Source organism: Pimephales promelas, chromosome 10, assembly GCF_988280905.1.
Source record: "Pimephales promelas chromosome 10, fPimPro1.hap1.1, whole genome shotgun sequence".
Lineage (NCBI taxonomy): Eukaryota > Metazoa > Chordata > Actinopteri > Cypriniformes > Leuciscidae > Pimephales > Pimephales promelas.
The window spans coordinates 29,512,182-29,536,265 of NC_142778.1; the positions used below are offsets into that span (position 1 = coordinate 29,512,182).

The 24,084-nt window shown below is 39.8% G+C and overlaps 1 protein-coding gene and 1 long non-coding RNA gene across 3 annotated transcripts in view; both read left to right on the forward strand.

Annotated features, from left to right (window-relative positions):
- The window catches only part of smad6b (SMAD family member 6b), a 32,282-nt gene extending 16,552 nt beyond the window's left edge, over positions 1-15,730 (forward strand). The window contains exon 4 of the mRNA XM_039684191.2: positions 14,799-15,730. Within this exon, the coding sequence (XP_039540125.2) occupies positions 14,799-15,340 (542 nt within the window). The 3' untranslated portion in view covers positions 15,341-15,730. The remainder of the gene's footprint in view (positions 1-14,798) is intronic.
- A 5,821-nt stretch (positions 15,731-21,551) lies between these two features.
- LOC120487811 (uncharacterized) overlaps positions 21,552-24,084 on the forward strand; it is a 28,947-nt gene continuing 26,414 nt past the window's right edge. Inside the window, exon 1 of one of the 2 annotated variants that reach the window (XR_016145454.1) lies at positions 21,552-21,929. This is a non-coding gene — a long non-coding RNA (uncharacterized LOC120487811). The remainder of the gene's footprint in view (positions 21,930-24,084) is intronic. The other variant, XR_005624495.2, reaches the window with a different exon arrangement.

A 24,084-nucleotide genomic window follows, 5' to 3' on the forward strand; every position in this document is an offset into this window, starting at 1 on the left:
TTTAGGAGTTCCCAAAAACAGTTTAACGTGCATGCAAGGATAAAAAACACTTTAGTTGTCTTATAATATGTATTTATTTTTAACTGATTTGCTCAACGACTCCCAAATGATTCGTTCGACGATTCATTTTTCCCAAACACCTCCTTTGAGTGACGCGAATCTGCGGCGATTGGTCAAATGACCCAGTTAGTTGTTATTGGTAAACTGTAGGCAGAGACTGTCGGCAACGGAACGCCAATAACCAGGATTAAAGCTTGTCAAGTGTTGAAAATTGTATATAGTGTTTGAAAAAACGTGTCAGAAAAAGTGCACTTTCCACACGGTCCCTTACTCGCGTTTCCGTCAAGAGCAAGCTTTCCCTGCGAAACTCACATTGCGGCGGCTTTTGAAGGGCAGTGCTTATTATATAGAGCGAAGTCATATTTGGCTAAGTCGTTTAGGAGGTAATTGCCATTTTTCAATGAATGTCTGGTGAATATCAAAAACAAAACTAACTTTACCCCGCTTAGAAGCTGCGCGGAGTGTACACAACACAAACAAAACAATATTGCATTTGTGCCAATGAAACAATTGTGCATGCTACAGAAAACATAACAGCAAACATTATTAATATTACTTACAGATTGTGATTCGGAGGAGGACGAACCTGATCCATATACACTGGATACTGAGCCCTCCTTCAGGAACAACCGGCTTGCAAAATGCGAATCCACATTTGAATTCATTTAGGTTTTTGAATTTTGAATGATTCGTCATTAAAATGATGAGGACACAAGGTTCAGACGTTGCAAATATGAACTCTGACCACTGATTCTTCACATGCTCGTCCCTGGACAATGAAAACAAGTGGCTGAACTGTCTTTGCAATGTAGAACACAGCGTCTTCTCGACATGATGTTATTCAGCTGAAGTATTTGAATGTGTTCTAGACGTCCCTTCAAGTTTACACTTCCGTATGCGCGCGCAGTTGTTGGGAGCGGCCAATGACCTATCTACGTCACGATGTAACAGCTAATGACTCGTTTCAAAAACAATTCATTTCATAGACTCAGAGTCGACTCTCACTTTTGAAAGACAATAACTTTATATATGGTGCACTTTCAGATATAAATCTTTGCAGGATGTTTTCAAAGAGAGATAGAGAGAGGCAGAGAGAGTCGGGCCTGGCGATCAAACTGCAATCACTCACTCTTTCACTCACTTAGCCGCAGCACATTCTCTGATGTGATTAGTGGTATGACGAAGCACACTGTACCTGTTTTAGTTTGCCCTGTTGGTCAATCTAAGCGTGGAACAAAAGACTCCCTCAGAGACACAAAACAGGATTTGTAAGCACCAGAGAGCAAGAGGAACACTAAGTTGATCCGCACTAACTGGATGTATTTGCTCTGTGTCCAGAGTTTGGTCTCTCTTTCTAAATTCAATTACAGCCCTCAATGCGGAGTTCATGCCATACCTCAGTGGCCCTTATTGAGGACTTTGAAAGCCCACAGTAAACAAGCCTATTAACTTCTGCTTATTGTGGGATATTTCATGGATTTTGAGCTACGGTTGTCACGGTACCAAAATTACGGTCATTACCAAATACTGTTTCGGTAAAATTTCGGTACCAGAGCAAAATCTGTTGAAGTACTTTTGAATTAAGTAAAATGTTGTCCCATTTTGTCTTGTCCATTGGTTATCACTGTCAATCAACACAGTTTCCGATTCAGTCACGCATTCAAATACGGTTATCAATCCAGAAACCTTGTGGTGTGCTTATCAGCATGAAAAACTAAACTTGTATTCAGATTTTGAATTGGCAATAAACAAAAAAACCCTTTATAATCACTTAGGCTATCAATTTCTAAAGGTCACTGTGCACTCTCACGAAAACGCCAATTAAAAAATGCAGTCTTAATTGTACAATAAATAATAAATTGTGTTTACATTTTGTTGGCTACAATGAAAGGAGTGTGTGTGCAGCTCGTGTTGCAAAAAAAAAAAAACCTTGTGCACTTTCAGCAGTAAGCGCATTCTGACTAACTTACTGACTAGTATTGCGTTCACATGCTCAACAGATATGATAGTGATTGGCTATAGTGCTCAGCGCTTTAAAAAGCACACTGTAAAACAAACACAAAAGAGAGCATTTGAAAGGAGCGTCAATCAGAGCGTGCCAAATATACTCTGTAATACCGGTACTGCAGAAATGCTGGTAATGCCAACTTTTTTCTTTTGTACTGGTAGTACTGGGACATTTGACAACCCTATATTGAGTAAACATGTCTAAGGGGAGTGTCTGTTAAAGTATATGGTACTGGTGTGCCTCAAGGCTTTGTCACTGGCGCTTGGCTATTTCAGTCTATCTGTTTGCTTTGTCTTGGTCGACCTTACAAGCTTTTCTTAATGTAAGCCTTCTAGAGCTTGTTAAAAAAAATAATATATCTCAATAATTTTCCTTTTAATTATATTTAATACTGTACATTAATAAATATGTGTTTGTAAATTCTTAAAGAACAGTTTAACATTTTTTTCTTAATAAACAAGAATGACTATAATCAAATTTTTATGCACTTATGTAGTAACACATGGTGATAAACACCAGTATTTACTTATTTAATATATTTAATATTGATTATTTATCTAACTCTTGATATCTTTCAAAAAAACATTAAAATCTGTTCATTTATTGTTGAAATAATTGAGAATATATTGTGAGTATTCAGTATATATCGACAAGCCCTGGAGCCTTAACTGTCTCTTCATTCATGTTGACAAGCCAGAAACCTCACAAACTATTTGAAGTGCTCACCTGTGCATTTTTAATAGGGCAAAATAAACAGTTTGCTTTGTTTTAGAAAGCAGCTGCGTAGCTTTCCCGCATGTGTGTGGCTTCAAGCTTTTGTGATTGAAACAGAAGGCGAAGACGGCACGGCTGTCAGGATGCATTGGCTTGAGTGTTTATGATCCATTGGGCCGATCAATAGCATGCCATCATCTGAGCTGAGTATGTGTCCATCACCTTGCAGATGAGCTGTATCCAAATACACAGCTTTCATCCTAAATTAAGCTGAGATCGAGAACTGTCTGAATCCCACTGGCCTGACTCCATACTCTGAAACCGTACCTGCTGTGTAACGCTCAGCTGCCAGAGTCCATTTTCCATTAATATATGGCAAATATCTTTTATGACAGGGATATTTGCGGTAATCTAAATCTGCTTTTCTGATAAGTTACACTTAATAGATCATAATCACTTGGATAATAGAGTATCTTGTATTTTCCTTTTCCTTGAATAACAAAAAGGATTGCTCTGGAACCAGTGGGAGAGAGTTTTTGGATAGTTGACGTTATTTGGCCTGCTGTGTAGTCAATATGTTTTACATTAATTTGTCATGCATATGTGTTTTTATATACATGTACTTGCCTTTTTTGAACATTGTTTTTGTGAATTCCACTGCTTTAAAAGTCTCCAAATGCATGTCCAATCTGTGAGACTGATTTGTGATAGTCTTTGCAGCATCAAAGTTAAAATTGTTGTAATTAGTTATTGTTATAAGGGGTTGATTTTTAGACGGTGGTGTAAAAGTTCTGGCAAGATTGTAGGTTCATAAGCTGGAGTGTCCCCATAAGAAGTATACTATGTAATTTGCTTTGGATTTAAGTTTTGACTAACAACTTACAGATGAGTAATTAGAGGAAGGGTTTCATAGTTCATCAGATCTTCATGGCTTAAAGGGTTAGTACACCCAAAAACGAAAATTCGGTCATTAATTATTCACCTTCATGTCGTTCTAATCCCGAAAGACTTTCGTTCATCATCAGAACACATTTGAAGATCTTTTTGAGATTGAAACTACTACGTTTTTATGCTTGAGCGTTTTTATGAGTATGCTTTTATGCGTTTTTATGTTTTTTATACATGATAAACAGATTTAATTTATATGATCGATTGGCAAACATATACAGAAGCTCAACTGAACCTGCTTGATGCGTGAGAACAAATCTCATTGGTTCTTGCGGAAGCTCAAACTTGCTGCGTAACACAAGAATGAACCTCATTGGTTCTCGACACATCAAGCGAACATGCTTGAGCTTCTGCTTATTACAACTGATGTGTGAGTTGATGAATGTTTATATGTGAATAAAAGCCTAAATTCAACCTGTTCATCATATAAAGCTCTTCAGAAAAATTTGGACAGCCGCTCGATTCATATGGAATAGTTTTACAATCTCTTTATGAAGTTTTTGAAGCAAGCGGTAGGCGCGTAGCTGCCAACAGAGGGACAGAAAACTCTCAGATTTCATCAAAAAGGTCTTCATTTGTGTTCCAAAGATGAATGAAAGTCTTACGGGTTTGGAACGACATGAGAGAAATTAATTACAGAATTTGTATCCCTATATTCATGGCTTCTTAAAACTCTTGATATTGTGCAGAATCACCTTTAATCTATTTTATCGCACCTAGAATGTGGTAAACATTCCCATACAAACACAAACTAATAACCTGGCCCACACTGCCCTATAGAAGAAGCAGCAGTGTGAAGTTGCGAGCAAGCTGTAGAAGGTTTGTATTTCTGGGAGTTTGTCCTTCACACTGCCCCGTCTGTTCTCATGGTAAAGGAATTCGGTTTGGAACCCCCAGTCTAAGTCTCACCCGTGGAGATCAGTACACAGATCTGTGGGTCTTCACACCGTTTGACTCGGCTGTGGAAATCATTGCTGAGGCCCAGCAATCTGACCTGGGAAGACCGCATATTCGTTCATTTGTTGCTCTGGGCTCAGATGGCCCATGTGTTGAAATGTCAACACTAGCGAGTGTTAAGGAATCCGGAGAGACAGGGCAGCAGCGTTACTCAGTGAATCTGACAAGCTAAGCTCTGCTTCATATGGGTCTGAGGTGTGAATCTTGGACACATTTGACCAAGTCGTCATTAACGCAATAGAGCCATAGCGAAGGGATTAAAATGTGTGCTCGCCATTTGCAGTGCAATCCGCTTGCAGTCTGTAATTCTAGGCTGTGAATTCTGTTCATTTGCATTGTAATAAATTCAAAACTTCTTGAGATTGCATAGTCCTTTCTTGGCCTAATTATGGGCTGCACAAGTTATGGAAAAATGAATAATAATTATGGTTTCTGCAATGAGTCTTGAAAAGTTGATTATGGCATTTCATTTTTATCTCGTCCTGTTGTCTCGCATGTGAGGTTTTTTATGGCAGGAGTAAACCTGCATTGTAACAAGTAAAAGCTTAAATGCAGTGACTACTTATTATCTATGTGAAATGTAGATTTGAAAAGTAGATTTGCCGATTTGATCTGGACAAAATAATACCTCCTGCTTTAAAGGTACAATATGCAAGATTGTTTCGCCACCAGGGGTCGCTAACCTCTTACAATAACAAAGGCGTATATTAATGACGTATATTACGCATTAAGCAGAATTATGGATCTTGTCGTCAAGCTGATGGCTCTTTTATGGATGAGTGAATACTTTGACGTTTTTAACATGACTGTAGTATGAAGCAGGGCGCGATTGCTAGACGTATACCAGCGCCACACGCAACGCGAGTCCCGCGGATATAAAGGAATAAGGACATTTAATTCTACTGAACTACACGCAAGTGCTGAATTACTCACACAGGTCAGTTTATTAGAGGAATTAAACTTGAGGTAACGCAGCGCTGCTTCACTTGCTCTAACAGTTTCACTATCACACTATACGGCATTTGTGTGTGTTGAATGTTGTTAGTTAGGTTGTTTGTTGGCTGCATTAGACTAAGCTAGATTAACATTAGAGAATATCATATTCTAAGTTTTCATCATTTTGAACTATATAACATTGATTAGTTTTACATACATTAATTTGCTCACCTGTTTGCTCAAGTAATATGCAACACTCGCGTCTCTGTCAAGTCGAAGTTAGTCACGGACGTGGAGCTCTCGGCATCTCGAAAGATGTTGATCTTCGTTTTTTGTCCTCTTTTTGTCTCAAAGTCTGCTTGCCATGGTCCATAATGATTGAACAAAACCCTGCTAGGGACGCTCACGCTGTTGAGCACGCATAACGGGCGTAACCGACCCAGTTGTCCACGTCTGTCGCCATGGTTACTATTGCAGTACGAGGTCAAACCTGGCAGAAACCGGAGGTAACGCGGATATGACGTCATTGACTGGTGACTCCTTACCCCTGTTTCCTTGGTTAAAAATCACAATTTTCTCACGATTTACAAATAGTTGGAAACATTTGGGATAATGTGAGTAATCAACTAAACAAAATATATAACATTGGCCTAGTAGTTTTTGGATATTTTACTGCAAAAATCCTGCATATTGTACCTTTAATTTTAATAAAAATTATATTAAGCTAAATTAAAAACCATGATTTCTATACTAAGTAATCAACAATTGTGTCAGTTGTGCAGCCCTATGTGAATGTTGTTTTTACTCTTTGTTCATTTTTTAACTTTATCGCCATTACAGAATCTGTAAAATGGCTCGATGAACAGTTTTAATTCCAGTGTTGATGTATTTCCTATATAAACAGGAAGTTGGGGCAGGACATATGCTATTTTTTGAGATCACCAATTAGCTTTAGTTATGTCACAGATATGAACCATGATTTTGCTCCCTGATGGCGGTTGCAGGTAAAGGAAAGCACATTGTCATTCTAGAGAGCATTTGATTGGGCAAAAATCTGTGTAGTACAAAACAGGGTCAGTATTTATGGTCTGTTTTCCTGAAAGGAAAAACAACTTGTTGTATTTTAAATATGTATATCTACTAAAGTTTAATTAGTACTGGCATACAGATGTCACGGTGTCTTTAATCCAATAGTTTCCTTTCCTTTCACAGAAACGATATAGAAAGTTGTGCACTATGCATGATTCCATTGATTTTCCCCCCGCCTTTTTAGAAATGTTGTCTGACCACTTTATAGCCCAGCAATGGAAACAAGGAGCCTGAGAAAATAGTAAAGACTCTAAAATTAATGAAGTGAAGGAAAGAAAAGGAGAACGGGTCAAAGAGAAAGAAACCCATCTGTGTGAGAGTGCCGCCCCAGTTAGTGCGTCTGGCTGATAAAGCAGTCTTTGATGGCAGAGATAGCACAGACGCCAGCCTAAATGTGCCCCGTTAGTGTGTTGTAAGTCGCCCTGTGGTGATAGTTGTCTAAAAAATCAGAGCCGTACCAAAGAGAGGCAAGAGGGAGGAAAGTATTCCAGCATTGTTTGTTATGTTTCACTTTTTCCCCTAGTCCAGGCAACTGTATTTCCAGCTTCCCTCTCTGACCCCAGCGAGAAGAAGAATGCCCAGGCCTGTCAAGAGTGGCGTCAAAAGATGAATTCTGTCCACCATAAAACTTCACTGTTCTGTTTCTCCCGCTCACATAAACACTCTCTTGTCTTTCTCCCCCTCTGCCTGTCAGCGCAGTGGTACAGTCTAATAGCTGGAGGGAATCTAATCCTTGGCACAGGATAAGAGACTCAGACTCCCCCTCCATTCCCTCCCTCTCCATCTCTCTCTCTCTCTCTCTCAGTTCAGTTCAATTCAAGAAAGCTTCGCTGCCATGAATGTTAGGATCACATAATTTCCAAAGCAACTGTCTCTCTCTCTCTCTCTCTGTCCTGTCTCTCTGTTTCCCTCTCTGGTTAAAGGGTCTGGCAGGAGTGCTGTGGAGGAATGAGTTCATCTTTTCAGAATTCCCTGGATTAGAGGGGATGAAAAAGACAGGGATGTGGGCCTGTAGTTTGGTGGGAAGAGATGACAAGCTGCTGTTTTTCCTCTCGATTTTTCTCTCGCTCTGGATCTGCCCAGAGCTCTATGGACGTGTGTTTACCCCGAGGCGGTTCTTTTCTTGCCTTTTCTCCTCCCTGCATGGTGTTTTTAAAAGCATTAGTGGATAATCACATAGTATCACCATTGAAATCAGTCCCCTTTTTTGTACTTAGAGTTAATTACCTTCAACTCACCCCAAAAAGTTTTTTTTTTCTCTTTTTTTGTGGTGTGGTGTGTGTGCTAGCAGATCCTGCAAATCACTTTTTCTGCCTTTTTTTTTAGTTGTTCCACCTCAATTGTAGTCTTGCTCCTGTGCATCTGCAAAAACGTAACGCGAGACGTTGTTTGAAATACAATATGATTAACGTATGGTCCACATTTTTTCATACATAATTTCAAACTCAAGCTTGTTTCGAAATCCTCAAACATTTCTCTTAAAAAAAATCTCATTTTAGACTTCTAATTGCTGACCGGTGGTTTGTTTTACTCTATCCTCTGCGCTTCCGCATTCATCGATGTATCATGCATTTTGTCAGAATAGAGGTCACTCTTTCGATGCGTACGGCTGTCTGTTGGAAGCTAGTTAATTTAGCTTATAAAGTATATTATAAGCTTCCCCATTATATTATAATGGATATTTTTCTTAAACAAATGCATCAGTTCGCTTCAAAAGGCCTTTATTAGCCCAGAGCCAGGTGCAGAAAATAGTTAATATACACATGTGTGAATTACTTCAAAATAGTTAATATACACGTGTGTGAATTACTTCAAAATAGTTAATATACACATGTGTGACTGAACAAGTGCACATCAGTCGAATTCTTGCACGATCGCTTAGCAACCGCAAACAACTAAACTCCGCCTAACATTGTACCTAACAACCAACACCCCTTATTAACAAGTTATTCCTAGTTTTGACTTGTCTGGGACACATCCCGTGTTTTTGCATTACTCCACGTTTCCTTGTTGCACATGAAAATAACGTAAAGCAGTTCTGCCCGCTAATTGCCGCACACTTTATATACCACAATACAGTCCAGTCCAGCTTTTTTCTTTAATGCGAACGTGGCCGTCTGGCCTGAGAACGGACTGTGAATTGCATGTTTACCTTACTGTTCGAGTAGCACGTCCACCAGAGCATTGTATACAAGCTCTGAATTTCAAAGGAAATACCTCTGTGGCTGTCTAGCTGAGTTTGTGTGTTTTGTTAGTTTCAAGGGCTGGTATTTGTCTGAAAACAAAATGGAGACTAAATAAAAGACTTTAGCCTTCTGACAAAGTAACCTTTAGTCTCGTAGCCTTCTTAAGCTCTCGTTTTGTAAGTCAACAAGGGCCTCGCTGTTGTTTTGATCTCAGCTGGACATGTTAGCTTTCCTTTGAGCGATTTACTACTCTAATATAATTTTATCCCTCAAGCAACTGTCAGGTTTTCAACAAATTTTGCCCTTGTGGGCTATGTGCAGAGTAATAGACACTCTTGAACTGTCACTAGAAGTAGACGTTGATTGTTTTCAACCATGTCGTTTTCGTGTGTTACAGCACACGAGCAGCATGACAGCGTGTTTGTGAATATTAGTGTTTTTTCAGTCATTCCAGCTGAGCTCGGGAAGGGGTCAGACGCCACCATCCCCTTGGAGCCGATGACAGCGTGTGTCTCCTAAGAGATTGACACTGGCGGAGACAGTTTTGAGAATGTAATAACAATAATAACACACTCTACCTTTCTAATGGGTAAACCGAGCTGTTGAAAGGTGCTGGGGTTAAATGAACGCAGAGGCAGAGCGGCGTAATTGCTCCCAGCTTTTGTCTTCCACCCCTAGTAAAATGCGAAAAAGTAGAAAAACTGAAGAGCTCTGAGGTGTTCTCACTTAAGCTAGCACTTAGTCTGCCATTATTATTTGTGCTCAAAGTGATGGGCCCACAGCGCTTAAGTGTTGTTAACTAAACCATTGCTGAGTCATTAAGGTACATGAGTTGAGATCCCCACCGCCTTTGAACTAACACCTACTCACTGCAGTGAATGCAGCCTAAATGAGGTTATACTAAAGTAAATTATACTAAAGTAATTAAGAAGTGTGAAGTCCACACACTGAAAATTACTGCTCCAAAGGAGCCTCAGGTCTTCATCCGGCACAATACCAATGTATTGAGTGAAGTCAACTTTAAATAGACACAGGTGATCACCTTAATTGTGTGAATAACCTTAATGTGTGAATATTCGCAAACACTCGCAAAGACAGTGCGATCTCTATGGGTTGTGCAATGTAATTTATATATATATATAAAAAAAAACAATAAAAAACTAATCTGTAACTGCAACTGAACTTAAATTAGGCCTACATCCAGTTTATTAGCAACTCCGTCCATGGGCGTGAATCCCGCGATATCAGTCTCAGGTGTCAGATCCACTGCGAGAAGCGAGATCCGTCCAGCTTGCCTGCACTTTTTTCACTCCTCCCCTCACTGCAGCCGCCTACTCTCGCATACAATTTAAACGAGGCAAGGCGCATCTCAAACAAGCCTAAATACAACTAACATGACAATATAAGTCACAAGACAAGTCCCTCTTGAGGATTTTGTAACCTTTTGTATACCAATATACTGCAAAGCGCTGACGTTATGGCCTATTTTCTAAAATAAGAAAAATGGGACTGCGCATATTCCCAGTTCTAATGAACATTACTGCGATGTTCACTAATACGAGTGTGTAATTGTCTGAATGTTTTACTCATGTATGCAAGACCACGAGGACAACGAATTAGATAAATCACACGAGTGGAAGCACAGGTAATAGTACCATGTATCGGGATTTGGAATATCACAACCAGTACGTGGATGACTAAATGATTTACATTTGTGTGTGTTTGTCACGTTACTTGTATTTGTCATATGATTTTTGTGTGTGTGTGTGTGTGTGTGTGTGCCCAATTAAGGTGATCACCTGTGTCTATTTAAAGTTGACTTCACTCTACATTTGTATTGTGCATGATGAAGACCTAAGGGTCGAATCGTTGCCTTTTAAAAAAACCTTTGGAGCAGTAATTTTTAGTGTGTGGACTTCTTTATTTGTTTATATCACTTAGTTGGGTGTCTGGGATGTGCACACCATTTTTGTGTTTTTTGACTTTTTATTATACTAAAGTACCATCATTGGCTGCGATTAGAGCCGTGGTGCCATCCGTCTGTCTGTCTTTCCTGGTCTATGTAAGTGCATTTCCAGCTCTGGCGGCTCGTCAGAGGCTCTTCACTGACTCATGAGTGAGGCCTTCAGGGAAGGGGAGACAGGAACTCTTGTATCCTGCTTGTTGTGCGCTTGCTGATATGCATTTTCCAGCTTCTACCTGAACACATGCACGCACACACAAACACACTATTACGCGGTGCAATCATTTAAAGGTAGGAAAGGCTATGCAATTTTTGGAGTATCTAGCAATAGCAAGTTAGCTTTGAAAGCATAAGCTCCCACCCTCCATTCGGAGGACTCTACAAGCCACGCCTTCTTCAAAACATGAACGAGCACAGCAGGGTTTGCAAAGCATTGCGAGACGAGAGACGGCATTAAACTACCTCATGTCTCAAAGCACATAACATTACAATATTAATGAACGTAAACAACTTGAACAGCACTGACCTGTTCCACCTGACTACTGCTGCAGATTAATTGCGGCGTTGATAGCATTGCAATTGAAACACATAAAATCGAGTCACAAACCACTTCCATGTCTTCCAAATTACAGTAGTTATGGCGTAGCATGAAACACAAAGATGACGTGTGATGTTTGCGCAAACAGGATGGGCGGTGATATGGAAATGCATATGTTGACTGGCAGATAGGGCCGAATATAATTGCATTCGGATCAAATATATATATATATATACATACACACACAATATCATTGCATTCAACAAAACAAATATAAATACATTTACACCACTTAACCAGCATAACAACATTTTTTATCAGGACACTACCCTGCCTTTAACTTTCTGTCAAAGGCCGAAAATTATCTTGAGATGAATTGTGCAAATAAATGACTTGTTTGATTTCTACTAAAAATGCCAGTTAAGTTAAAAAAACGTAGGTCTTTGTTGCTGTTATACCAGCTTAGACCAACTAAAAACCAGCTACCATGTTGCAAAGCTATCGTAGGCTGGATATTTCAGCAGGGAGTGTTAAGGAAGACTAAATCTGAAAAACAAAGAGATGGCACTGTTTGGTTTTGAGTTCTTAGATTCTAATGAGTCTTCCCGATTTGTTCCCTTCCTTCCCCATCTCCTTTCCCACTGACACACACTCACACGGCACCGCTCAGGCGAGAACAGCCAAAACACACACTCCTCTCTCAAACACAAACATTGGCTGATATTCTCTTCAGCTCTAATATTCTTAAAACACATGAACACACATGCACAACACCCTCAGGAAAAGGGCCGGTCTCTGGGCTGAGCATTGTTCGCTCCCAAGCTAAACATTAAATAGATTATTAACCTTTAATCTTTGCACCTCTGTTTAAACCCAGAAATCAGGCAGTTCAGACTCAACCACCCCCCTTTTCCCTCCAGCTCACATAAGAATGGGGGGGGGGGTATGACATTAATCATATCACAGCACTTTAGCATTAGTTTTCATTTTTTGGGTATAAGTTCGAATTCAGCCCTCATTAGGCTGCATAGCTGGAAACATGTCTTCCTGTATCTTTTTTCTTAACTTAACATAGAGTTACTGATATAGATACTTGCGGAGATCTGCACAATTATTTTGATTTAGTTACAATATTCTCCATGAAGTGTTTTTGGATGTAAAGGGCTAGTTCAATGGTTCCATTAGACCATTCAGGCAGAAAAACCACCTTGCAAGCTCAGAGGATGTAAGGAATTCTGTAATTTTAACACGTAGGGGCCCAGTGCGAGGGGCCATTTCAGTGCGTGTTAAGAGAAAGTCGATCCTGATTCCTCATATCCAAACAGTTGTGCTTGAATAGGCAGCAGTTCTCGTACATTTAATTTGTAGGTTTGTTTGTGTGTGTGCGTCTGTGTGTGTGTGTGCTTGCATTGATTGTCTTATTTGATTTATGGGGTCAATTATTGTGCCTCTACTACATCAGGTCTTGGCACTGGTTAAAGGGATGGTTTACCCAACAATGAACATTCTCCCATTGTTTATTCATCTTTATGTGGTTTCAAACTCAATGCTGTGAAAATGAGAGAGAATTTTGAAGAAAAATCTTTATGCACCATTAAACAACCAAATACATTTATATTGACCCTACAGACATTATACATTATACACTATGTTCTTCAAAATTTGAGGAACATACCTAAATCTTTGGGCTCTTCATTTGGTCAACAGGCACACAAGAAACAATGTTTCATGTTATCTAACCTGCAACTAGTGATGCAGTGGTGAATTTTTTGTAGCCTTCAATTGGGTCATGGGGTCTGTTAAGACCCCAATCGACTTTTATTTTAAAAAAAAGGTTCCCTTCATCTCAGTGGAATAAGATTTTGTGACTTTTCATACATTATCTATCTATTCACACACACAAAAAAACTGGGCTTGATTCGGTTGTTCTGAATGTATGTAAAAAAAAAAATGTTTACACTTCTGGTCTTCAGGGTCAATATGACCTCACATTGAAATGAATGGGAAATGTGGAAAAAAAAAAAATATATATATATATATATATATATACATATTACTAAAAATATGTGTCAAAAAATAAAATAAAATAAAAATCCGCCATAAATCTGAAAATCTTTACACAGAAATAAAGAAATGAAGGCCTAGTACTAGAGCATAAATGCAATGTGTCATAAAAAATAATATTATATATGCAAGCTAATGGTGTAGTTGAGGAATTGTGTGGTATATGGATACAAAAGTACTTTATATCTCCAAAAACACAGCATTAATGAGAAGTAAACAAAAAAAGATATATGATTTGTATGATTAAAAATGTATATTTTTTGTACAATTACTCAAACTAGTACAATCAAGTTACATAAAAATAAAATAACCTGTTAAAAATGAAAGCATTATGCAATCATTTAAGACACTTCTCCTTATATAGATTCTTTTTGGCATAAAGTGTTCTTTAAAATCAATAACCCTAGGGTTCTATAGATTTTTTTTATTGTGTGTGTGTGTGTGTGTGTGTGTATGTGATGTCCTTTTTGGAACATGACAGTCACTATGAACTGTCTCATACATGTTCTTAAACTTACAGCATGCAGGTTAGGAACGACATAAGTGAACTATTCCTTTAATGACCCGGGCATTTGTTCGCCCCTGGGAGTCACAGCGAGTGAATGTAAAGGAACCATAGACCTGGCCCTTGAAGTATCCCTGCCAATAGCTTCTCAAGAGCAAAATAATAGCATCACTCAGTGTGCAAGTTAATCTGAGCTGATAGCGTGAAGCCTGAGGGGTCAGGAGGTCACAGACTTGCACTAAGTTGTCAGGGAGCTGAAAGCTGTCCCCAAGCCCACAGCGGGAGCTGGCAGGGAGGAGACGCACCCTTTCCATCCAAGCCATCATCACCATCACCCACTCACAGGAATGTGGAAGAAAATAGAGACGGGGGAGGGAGTTGTTGCCGGATATGAGCTCACAGCTTTTCCAAATCCCCCCCCCCCCCTTCCACAAATACTTTCTCCCCGGATTAAGAAAGAGCGGGCAGAAATATACACAATGCGTGCCCTGTGGAAACCATTAGGTGTGTGTTTGGCTGAGATAGACACTCTGGGTTTGGCAACATAGGCAGTTCACTGACAAACTCCCATGCCATAAAAGTGAATGGAGGGCTTGGAGGGTTTTAGTTGTTCTGTTTAATGTGTGAATTGTTGTTTTACCATTACTCACCTTCAACTTTTCTTTTGCCCGTAGTTTACTAGTGTACAACTTTAATGAATTAAGTTTTGAAGTAGTGCCCTCTTGAGGCAACACATAACAGTGCAGCATTCAACTCCACATAATAACACCGTCTTTCTGGCCAGCACATGTTTAGCTTAATGACAGACCCATTGTCTTTTCTTGTTTCAGATGCCAGTCTGTCACCTGATGCCCCCAAACAGAGTCATTGGTGTAACGTGGCGTACTGGGAGCATCGGACACGGGTGGGCCGCCTGTATATGGTGTACCAGCCAGCTGTCAGCATTTTTTATGACCTACCTCAAGGCACGGGCTTCTGCCTCGGCCAGCTGAGCCTGGACCAGCGCAGCAGCACCGTGCAACGGACGCGCGGCAAGATCGGATACGGCTTGCTCCTCAGCAAAGAGCCGGACGGAGTCTGGGCCTACAACCGCAGCCAGCACCCCATTTTTGTCAACTCGCCTACTTTGGACGTACCGGGGAGCCGTAGCTTGGTGGTGCGCAAGGTGATGCCTGGTTACTCCATCAAAGTGTTCGACTACGAACGCTCATCCATGCTCAGGCAGGGGGCCGAGTCCGAGCTGCTAGATGGACCGTATGACCCGAACAGTGTGCGCATCAGCTTTGCGAAGGGCTGGGGCCCTTGTTACTCCCGCCAGTTCATCACTTCCTGCCCGTGCTGGCTCGAGATTCTGCTCAACAACCACAGATAACACACACACAAACACACGGACTTGAGAGACTTTCGGACTCCACAAACTATCCCAAATATCATCTACTTAGATTTAATATAAAGTTTTATATATTATATGAAATATATATTATACTTGTAAATACTGGAGTCATTTTTACGATGTAATTATTTATGTATGGTGCAATGTGTACATGGACAAGAGGAAAAAACGGGAAACGCACTTTGGCTTATATATTATATATATAAATATCTATAAAGATACAGAATCTTTCAATACCAATTTGAAAAATTATACAGCAAAAATAGGAAGAGTCTGGTTTTGGTGGATAGTTTTCATATACTATTAATATCCAGATGAAAAGCTAACACCAATCACACATTGATAATAAAGTATTCGCATAATATCGTTTTGCTTTTTGTCTCACCTGCGATTTTTTTCACCCATAAACAATACTTGAATCTAATTGATTATTTTACATGAAATACAAGACAATGTGAGTGAGTACTGTACACTCTTAAAAATAAAGGTTCCAAAAGGTGGCTTTAATGGCGATACCGTTTTGAAAGAACCTGTTGATCATTTCTTAAAATAACCGTTTTCTTAAAGGGATAGTTCACCCAAAAATGAAAATTCTGTCAGTATTTACTCACCCTCATGTTGTTCCAACCCCATCTTCGGCACACGAATTAAGATATTTTTGATGAAATCTGAGAGCTGGATCACTCCTCCATACTAAGTCCAAAGGCTTCTTGAGAAATTGAAACTTGCCGGCCTCGAAAAGTTATTAAAGACATCGTTAAAATAGTCCAAGTGACTACAGTGGCTCAATCTTAACTTTATCAAGCGACGTGATGTGTGATGCATGTGACGTACAACAATAGATCGCCCAGAGAGAAGGAAATGAATAGTTGAAATAAAGTTTATTTATCGTCATTTTTGTTTGTTTTTTGCACACAAAAAGTGTAAAATAGATGCCAATAAAGAATCTTTTTTTTTAAGAGTGTAAACTACCATTTTAAACTGATGATAGTCATGCTTTGTGCTTCATTATCATATCCTCAGTTATAATTTACACTGTGTCCTAACCAGATGCTACTTTGTGCCATCATTCTGTCCACCATGAAATCTGATTGGCTGAGAATTCTTCTCCTCATAACAGTACATTAAACATTAATAACCTCCTAATCGCACCTGGTTAGGACGTGGTGTTGAAACAAACTCTCATCCCTGTGTGGTGAAAAGAAATACACACTTTTTAAAGTGAATTTTCAAACTGGGACTTTGGGCATTGGCTGCCATTCTATAAACTGTTCAAACCTCTGGAATTAACATTTTAAAACCGAGGGAGGTCGTTTTGCTGGTGCAAAGTTATTTCAGGCACCATTCTCCGTTTTCACTGCGGAGCCAAGCTCACGTCTACATGTTTGGTTAAGAGGAGGTTACAGCCAGAGTTCCTTGAGGTCCTTGAGAGCCTTGCTGGCCGATGTTGAAGAAGGGAGGAGTTTTTTTGAAGAGAAGATGATGTATCCTCAAGCATGGCTTCATCTCTGCTCCGTCCCTGCAGCTCCAAGCCGACTAGCCTCCACAGCGCCCATGGTCAGTGGTTTATGGGCCCAGCTGTGCTTCTTTCTTCTGCGAGGAGAGGAGGTGATGGCTCCCATCCCAGTTCATTGATATATCTCCACGAATGCACATGGCAAAACCAAAACCTTTAAAAGAAACTATGCGCAGGCCAGTAAACTGCATCCAAGGTGGATGTGGTAGAGCTGGCATCCTTTCTAATTGTGGGTGTTGGTTGTCAAAGTCGCTGGGAGAGAGGAGGAGGGGGCGATGGACTAAGGCCCTGATATACTTACTGCTATTTTCTTTTTCATTCTTTGCTTTTGGGTTAAAGAAGCTTGAAATGCCTGAGAAATGCTATACTGTTGAGAGCGGTGCTTAGATGATAAAATGAACGCACATTAAAAATAACAACGGTTACAAAACAGTAGTTAAGAAAGCATCTGATCATAGCGACTAAGGGCCTGTTGATCTTTTGCGCACTCAAGTTCGTTATTTCAAATGTAGGCGCTTTATATGCGCTCATAATGGAAGTGACGCGGTCGCGGTTGCGTTTTTTCCAAGCGTGTCCACGCCGCATCAAGATTAAAACATCTCAACTTTTCAGAAAACCACAAGCGCAACATAAGCGCACAGTAGGTTACGTGACAAGAACCAACCGGAGCGCAACCACCCTAGCGCTTTGGAAATAGGAGAATGCGGCGGCCAGCGTTTTCTACGCGTTTTTAGGCGCTATATGTGAATCCGGCCTAAAGCAAGCATCTTTACACAATTAATAGTGCAGACTGATCTCATGAAGTAGAGTGTGTATGACACGCCAATTCGTATTTCCATTTTTGGCGTGCCATCAAGACGCATAATCTCTTTTCAGCGTGTTTATGAACGCCGTTGACTGAACGTTATTACTGTATAAATAAATATATGACTTACGTCGAACCCTGTCCCTAAACCTAACCGTCACTGGGGTTAATAGCATTTATGACTGTTCCCTTACCATAGTAGGAAAAAAAAAAGATATGACTTACCTCAACCCCGTTCCTAAACCTAACCGTCACTGGGGTTAATGACATTTATGAGTGTTCCCTTCCCATCCTAGGAAAAAAAAGATCGCTCCCCAGATGTAGAGCTACATTTTGCTTCGTTTCGCGCGGACATTTGACGGCGTGTACAGACACGCGGAATCACTCGGACGTTAATGGCGTAGACATACACGCATACACGTGGATAGCTCAAAATGCGTAGAGACAACGCGCCACTTGACTCGAAAGTGACGTGTATGTTTACGCAAAAGTCATGATGTCATGTTGAATAGTGTGTTAGAAAGTGTTTACCAGCTGGAGCGAACTTTTCCAGAAAAGTCCCGAAACAAACTCCAAACAAACTTCATGTTGGTCTGATTTTGTTCGGAATTACTTCGCAACAGTTTGTTCTTCGATTTAGCTCGAGGACTAAACATCGGCTTTGCCATCTCACACAGAGAGCAAAGCATTTTCTCCCTACACGCTGTCTGCCGCCAGCCCCGTGCCGAGTTCAAACAACCCAAAGGAGTGGCTCCTCTAACTGCAACTGGGGGCCATTATCCTGCTCTTTTGTGTCTGCTTTATGGGAAGAGGGCCCGGATCACCACTCGGGGAGGAACTGGCAGACTATTATACTGGGCAGGGCTAGAGCCTGAGACACATAGTACGCAGATTACACAAGGCACCTCAGCGGGTACAAAAGGGGGCCTAATTAGACCAGGCCTGTGTGAGGTCCAGAGAAATCCAGAGTGAGAGAGAGAGAAAGCTACCAGGCCTTAAAACGCGCCCTGCTCCTCAGCAGCTCCAGCGCAGAGTGAGTAAGAGAGGGATGGATGGGGGAGAAAGAAAAGGAGAATGAGAAACGGAAAAGCCATGTAAGCAGCTTTGCGAGTGTGCCACTACCTCAGGGATGGTATTGATTAACAGGGTTTCTCTCGCTGCCAAAGATGTCTTAAGCTGCTATGAGCTGGTGAAGGCCAGCAAGCACGCCATTTTGTTTGCCCTGTTAATGTACAGTTCAGTGGCCTTTGTGCCTTGCAAAAACTCATTAGAATGTTCTTTCTCCCTCTTCCCTAATTGATATTTTCAAATGTATTATTCATCATTTTCTATTAATCAACTTGTTTTTCTCATGCTTGGTACTGAAATCATAACATAACAAACATAAAAGCGAACATAATAAGAAACGTCTGAGCATTAAAATGTTCTTCTGAGTCTTAATTTTACTCTTTTGATATTTAGGAGTGCATATAGCTTTTAAGGGGACATTTACACAACACCATTTTCAACTAAAAAACAAAAACTTTTTATACATTTTGGCCGTTCTTTATTTTTTGGGTGGCCTGAAAACAAAAATGGGTTTTAAAGTGCAAGTTTTTGAAAAATATATTGTTATCGTCTCTACGTAAACTACAAAAATGTGAATTTGTTCATCATTCGCATGCTTATTACGTTTACTCTATAGGCTTGTAGTGTTTCTTTACAAAGTGACATCGCCATCTACTGGCCTGGAATAATGAATGAATAATACAGCATTTTAGTCGTTTTTGTGGATCCGTGCGAACAGGGATCGTTTTCACAATGTTGTCGTCTGTACGCAAAAAACGCAAATGAAAACTTTTCATGTATCCTAAAAGACAACAACTCCAAATTTGATGTCAAGGGCTCTTTAACAACCAGTTTTTCAATGAAGTCTCAAAAATGAAGTCTCAAAAAAGTGTTTTTAAAATTGTCTTTGAGTGTTCATGCTTGCTCTTGAGTGTCCTAAGTTTACATCTGACTACTTCTTTTAAGCATAGTTTGGAGGCTTTGTGATTATGACGTGCTTCTTGCCAAACCCTCAATGAATTTCATAGGCCGCAGGATGCTCTCCCTCCTTGAGTCTGCTCCCCTGTTGCATACAGGGTAATTACATGCTAAACACTAAGAATGGATTTGTTTTTGTCACAAACAATATGAACTGAAACGCATAGCCAGGCCTTTTACTTCCAGCACAAATTCTCGATGGATCCGATTCTAGACTCGCCCCTATAAAGAATCTGAATTAACCACATACAGGATTTTTTTTTTTTTTTTTTGAGTGTGTAATCTGAAATGCAAGATTTCTTTTACCTTTTTGTATGTCTTTTTCTTCTGGTCGCCGTAATTTTGCCAAGTAAGACATGTTCCTGGATCAACATTTTTTATTGATCCTGGAAAAACCTTCCTGTCTGAAAACATAGTCCTAACCTTATCCCTACCCCTAACCCTACACACAACTTGTACCTAAATTAGAGACAGAAATGATAGGTGAATAACACTAATAGAAGCACATGACCTGACGAGTTGCATGCCTAAACTTGACATAAACTTGTCCCTCAAATTTAATTGGTTGATTGGAATGTTTTTCCAGGATCGACAAAGATGTTGATCCAGGGACATTTTGTACTTGGTGAAATCACATTCACCGTTTTCTCCTCTTGAATTGTAGTATGATTATATAGGCCTACTTTAGTTAATTGATGCAGGGACATTTTGTACTAATCCAATTCACGTTTTTCTCCCTATCCTGAATTTTAGCATCTCTTCACCATGGTGCAGATGGTTGCCTATGCATTAGTCAGTTGCAGTGCTGACACACATACTATAATTGTATACATCTAAAGTATTATTTTAAAAGGTTCCCACAGAACCCACCCACGTTTGTCTTTCTACAAACTAAACAATGGCTTAGACTTACTTTATGACTCACCACATCATTGTAAAAAAAAAAAGAGTTGCTGCTTTAATAATTTAAGTACAAACAACTTGGATGTTTAAGTAATTTCTACTTAAATTCTCAACTTAAAAAAAAAATGAGTGGAATCTTGTATAAATTGCTTACCTTATTTTGATGACTTACAGTGAGAACAAGAATGTAACATAGACAGCATTGCTTTGATAATTTGGTCTCAAATACATTAGAAATACATTTTCTAGACGTCTGATGGCCACAGTGTGCGACGTAAAATCTCTTTTAAAACTCAATAGAAAACACGTGAGATAATGTGGGCAGGTTTCAGAAAATGAATATTAACATGACGGAAAAATAAACATTCAATCAAAAACCTGTAGGACTTACTTTCAAACCATTTTGGTTACCATTGAAAAAAGACATTTACAAAAAAAATGCTTTATGTTCAACAGAAGAAAAAAGAAAAGTAATTCAGATGAGTGTGTAGCCTAAATGATGGGGAATTTTTCATTTTTGGGTGAACAACCTTATCTGTTTAAGCTCTTATTACGGTCTTTTTCCTTTCTTCATACTATATGTCACTTTACCCCTTGATTTTTACAAGATCATAATACTTCTAATCCTTGATGTGTTGAGAGAATTCCAGATGTGAAATGATATCAAGGGGTCAGGTTTATGCTTGTAAAATCACTCTTACACCACTCCCAGGTAATTCCCAAGGCTGTTATCAGTGTGTTTGATGATAAAGTGCTGGAATGTGTTCTGTTTTATAGCATGCTGTCACATCCTGTGAACCACTCACTCTTTACACAGCCACAATAAAACGGCAACTTAATAGAATAGCGTCATGCATGATTTTGCGACAATTGACAAAAAAAGACTGCACTGCACGGCTTAAACTCCACGTTTATCTCTGACAGACAGGGAGTGAAGGAGCAGTTAGCACACAGTTACTGCACAGTAGCCGCTGCTACAGTTGATGACCTGCTCCAGCCCAGCACATCTGGCGCCGGCACAAACACACAGGAGTAATAGCACATTTGAAGGCAGGCGATAGAAGAAGATTACACGGAGCGCCTGAAAGACTTCCTGTTCGCTCTCTCTCTCTCTCTCTCTCATGAGCGAGACCTGCGGAAGTCTTCTCACCTTGGCTCAGGGCGCTCTAATTACAGAACTTCACCTGACAGCAGTTAGACGGACATGCACGCACATGCTTTCACGCTTGATGGTTCGGGGATGTACAGAGCAGGAGGTGAGACCACACTAAGGGTATTAGAGAAGACAATGCCGGAGATGTTCCCTCCTATTATGAAACGTAAGATTGGATTAACATGCCTTGGTGTGGCTGAGGCGCATCATTCACACCCCAGATAATGGAGCTCGATAAAAATGCCATCTTCCTGTCATATTGTTCGCTCTGAGTCTTGCTTATCTTTTGGCAATTGGGTAATATTATGACAATATCAGCTCAGTTTGAGTTCAAATTGACCTTGCTTGCAGAGTTTCATCCAAGAGGTGAAATGCCTTTGCCGAAAGTTTGAGGTAGTTTTGAGAGCACTGCTGCAGCAACGTTCCTGCACTGCTCCCTCCCTCCCATCTATAATTGCAGGGTTAAGAGGGGCCTCACTGACGTACACACAGGATTTATTTTAGTGAGTTTCCACAGAGCTTAGAAGAATGCCATAGCACACCCTACGCACACACACACACACACACACACACACACACACACACACACACACACACACACACACACACACACACACACACACACATACATACATACATAGAGTTACATACTAGTTATACAAATGCACTCTCATTCCATTGCATGCACTCACTCACTTAAACACACACACACACACACACAGCCTTGGGCAAGTTTCTGATCATATAAATCATCCGTACATCTTCACAGCCTTCTTCTCTCTTTAGGCAAAAAAAAAAACACACACACACACACACACACAATAGACCTTGTTTAGTTTTGCGGTTTCAGTTTGGCTGTTTACCCATGTTAAAGACCTTTGATAATTTATAGTCACTGCACAATTTCATTGAGAATTTTTCCTTTAAAGGGCTTCCTTGTTGCCGCAAGCATTGATACAATGGGCCGGCTTTGTAAACTACTCGGGTTTGTGTTTGGTTTTTTGCATTTTAAAGACTGACTCATTGTCTTTAGGTCTTAGTTGAAAATGGAGCACATTAGTATGTTTTCTCTCTCTCTTAACACTGAGATGCTGCGCCTGATTCCACTACAATCTTCCCATTCAGCAGCATGTAGCCATGACAGTGGGCCGTGTCCCTACTCCTGAAACCTGGCCAGGACCCCCCTTTTTCTGAAGAATGAGAAAGGCATTCCTTTTTTCAGTTAACCCCTACCAGGGGACAAGGCTCCATTAAAATGGAATCAGACTTAAATTACTTTGTCAGAACTTTTGTTTTAAAGAATGGAAAGGTGGTTTTTCATATGGATAGTGGCTGGTCCACCACAGACCATTGGTCGGTCACTCATTGACGTGTTGTTTTTGCATAGAATACAATGAAAAAAGTACCTACAATCATTCTTGACTAAACGTCCTTTCACAGAACAATAACAATATTTTTCCTCTGCGTTGTTATCGTTGTGGTGTGGACTTCATATCCTCATAAGTATGATTATGTAGGCCCATTTTAGTTAGTTATCTTGGTGCAAGGACCTTAACAATTAACTCTTGCTTTTTGCTTTATTAAAGGAGTAGTTCACTTTAAAAAAAAAAACTTGACTCTCCTGTTCGAACTCGTTCATCAAAATGAACGAATCTTTTCCCGAGTCAATTTGTTCATTTCTTTTGTTGAATGAACCCAATGACACGAAAAAAGATTTGTTCATTTTGATAAACGTGTTTGAACAGGAGAGTCACGAACGCGCATCACAGAACAGAGCAAGGCGACCATTTGAACTTATAAAAGTTAAACATTGTTATTTAAACGAGCGATTTTTTTCGCTTGATAAAACTCTTATTCATTGTCTGGAATCGTTTAAAGCCATTTGAACAGTTTGCAGTTTCCACTGAAACTGTCTTTTAGACCTTGAACTGTTTGGTTACCACTGCATTATATGGAGAAAAATGCGAGAATGTTTTCATCAAAAACCTTAATTTCTGGAAAAAAAAAAAGAATTTCATGGACATCTAGGATAACATTGGGGTGAGTAAATTATCAGAAAAAGTTTTTTTTTTAACGTGAACTACTCCTTTAAGCGGTTGCACTTTTCGTTCCACTTCATCATATTTAGGCTATGTAGGCTACAGTATGCTGGAGACTACGTATGCTATTTTAAGTGAATAAGTTTTGCACTTTTTGCTGCATTCCAAAGTTAAAGTTTGCTGAACTTCCAAATTCGTATTACGTGAAAACGTGTGACTAATATAAAGACAAGAAGGCAACATAAATTTACAATAATTAGACGTTTTTTCAACGGAAATGTA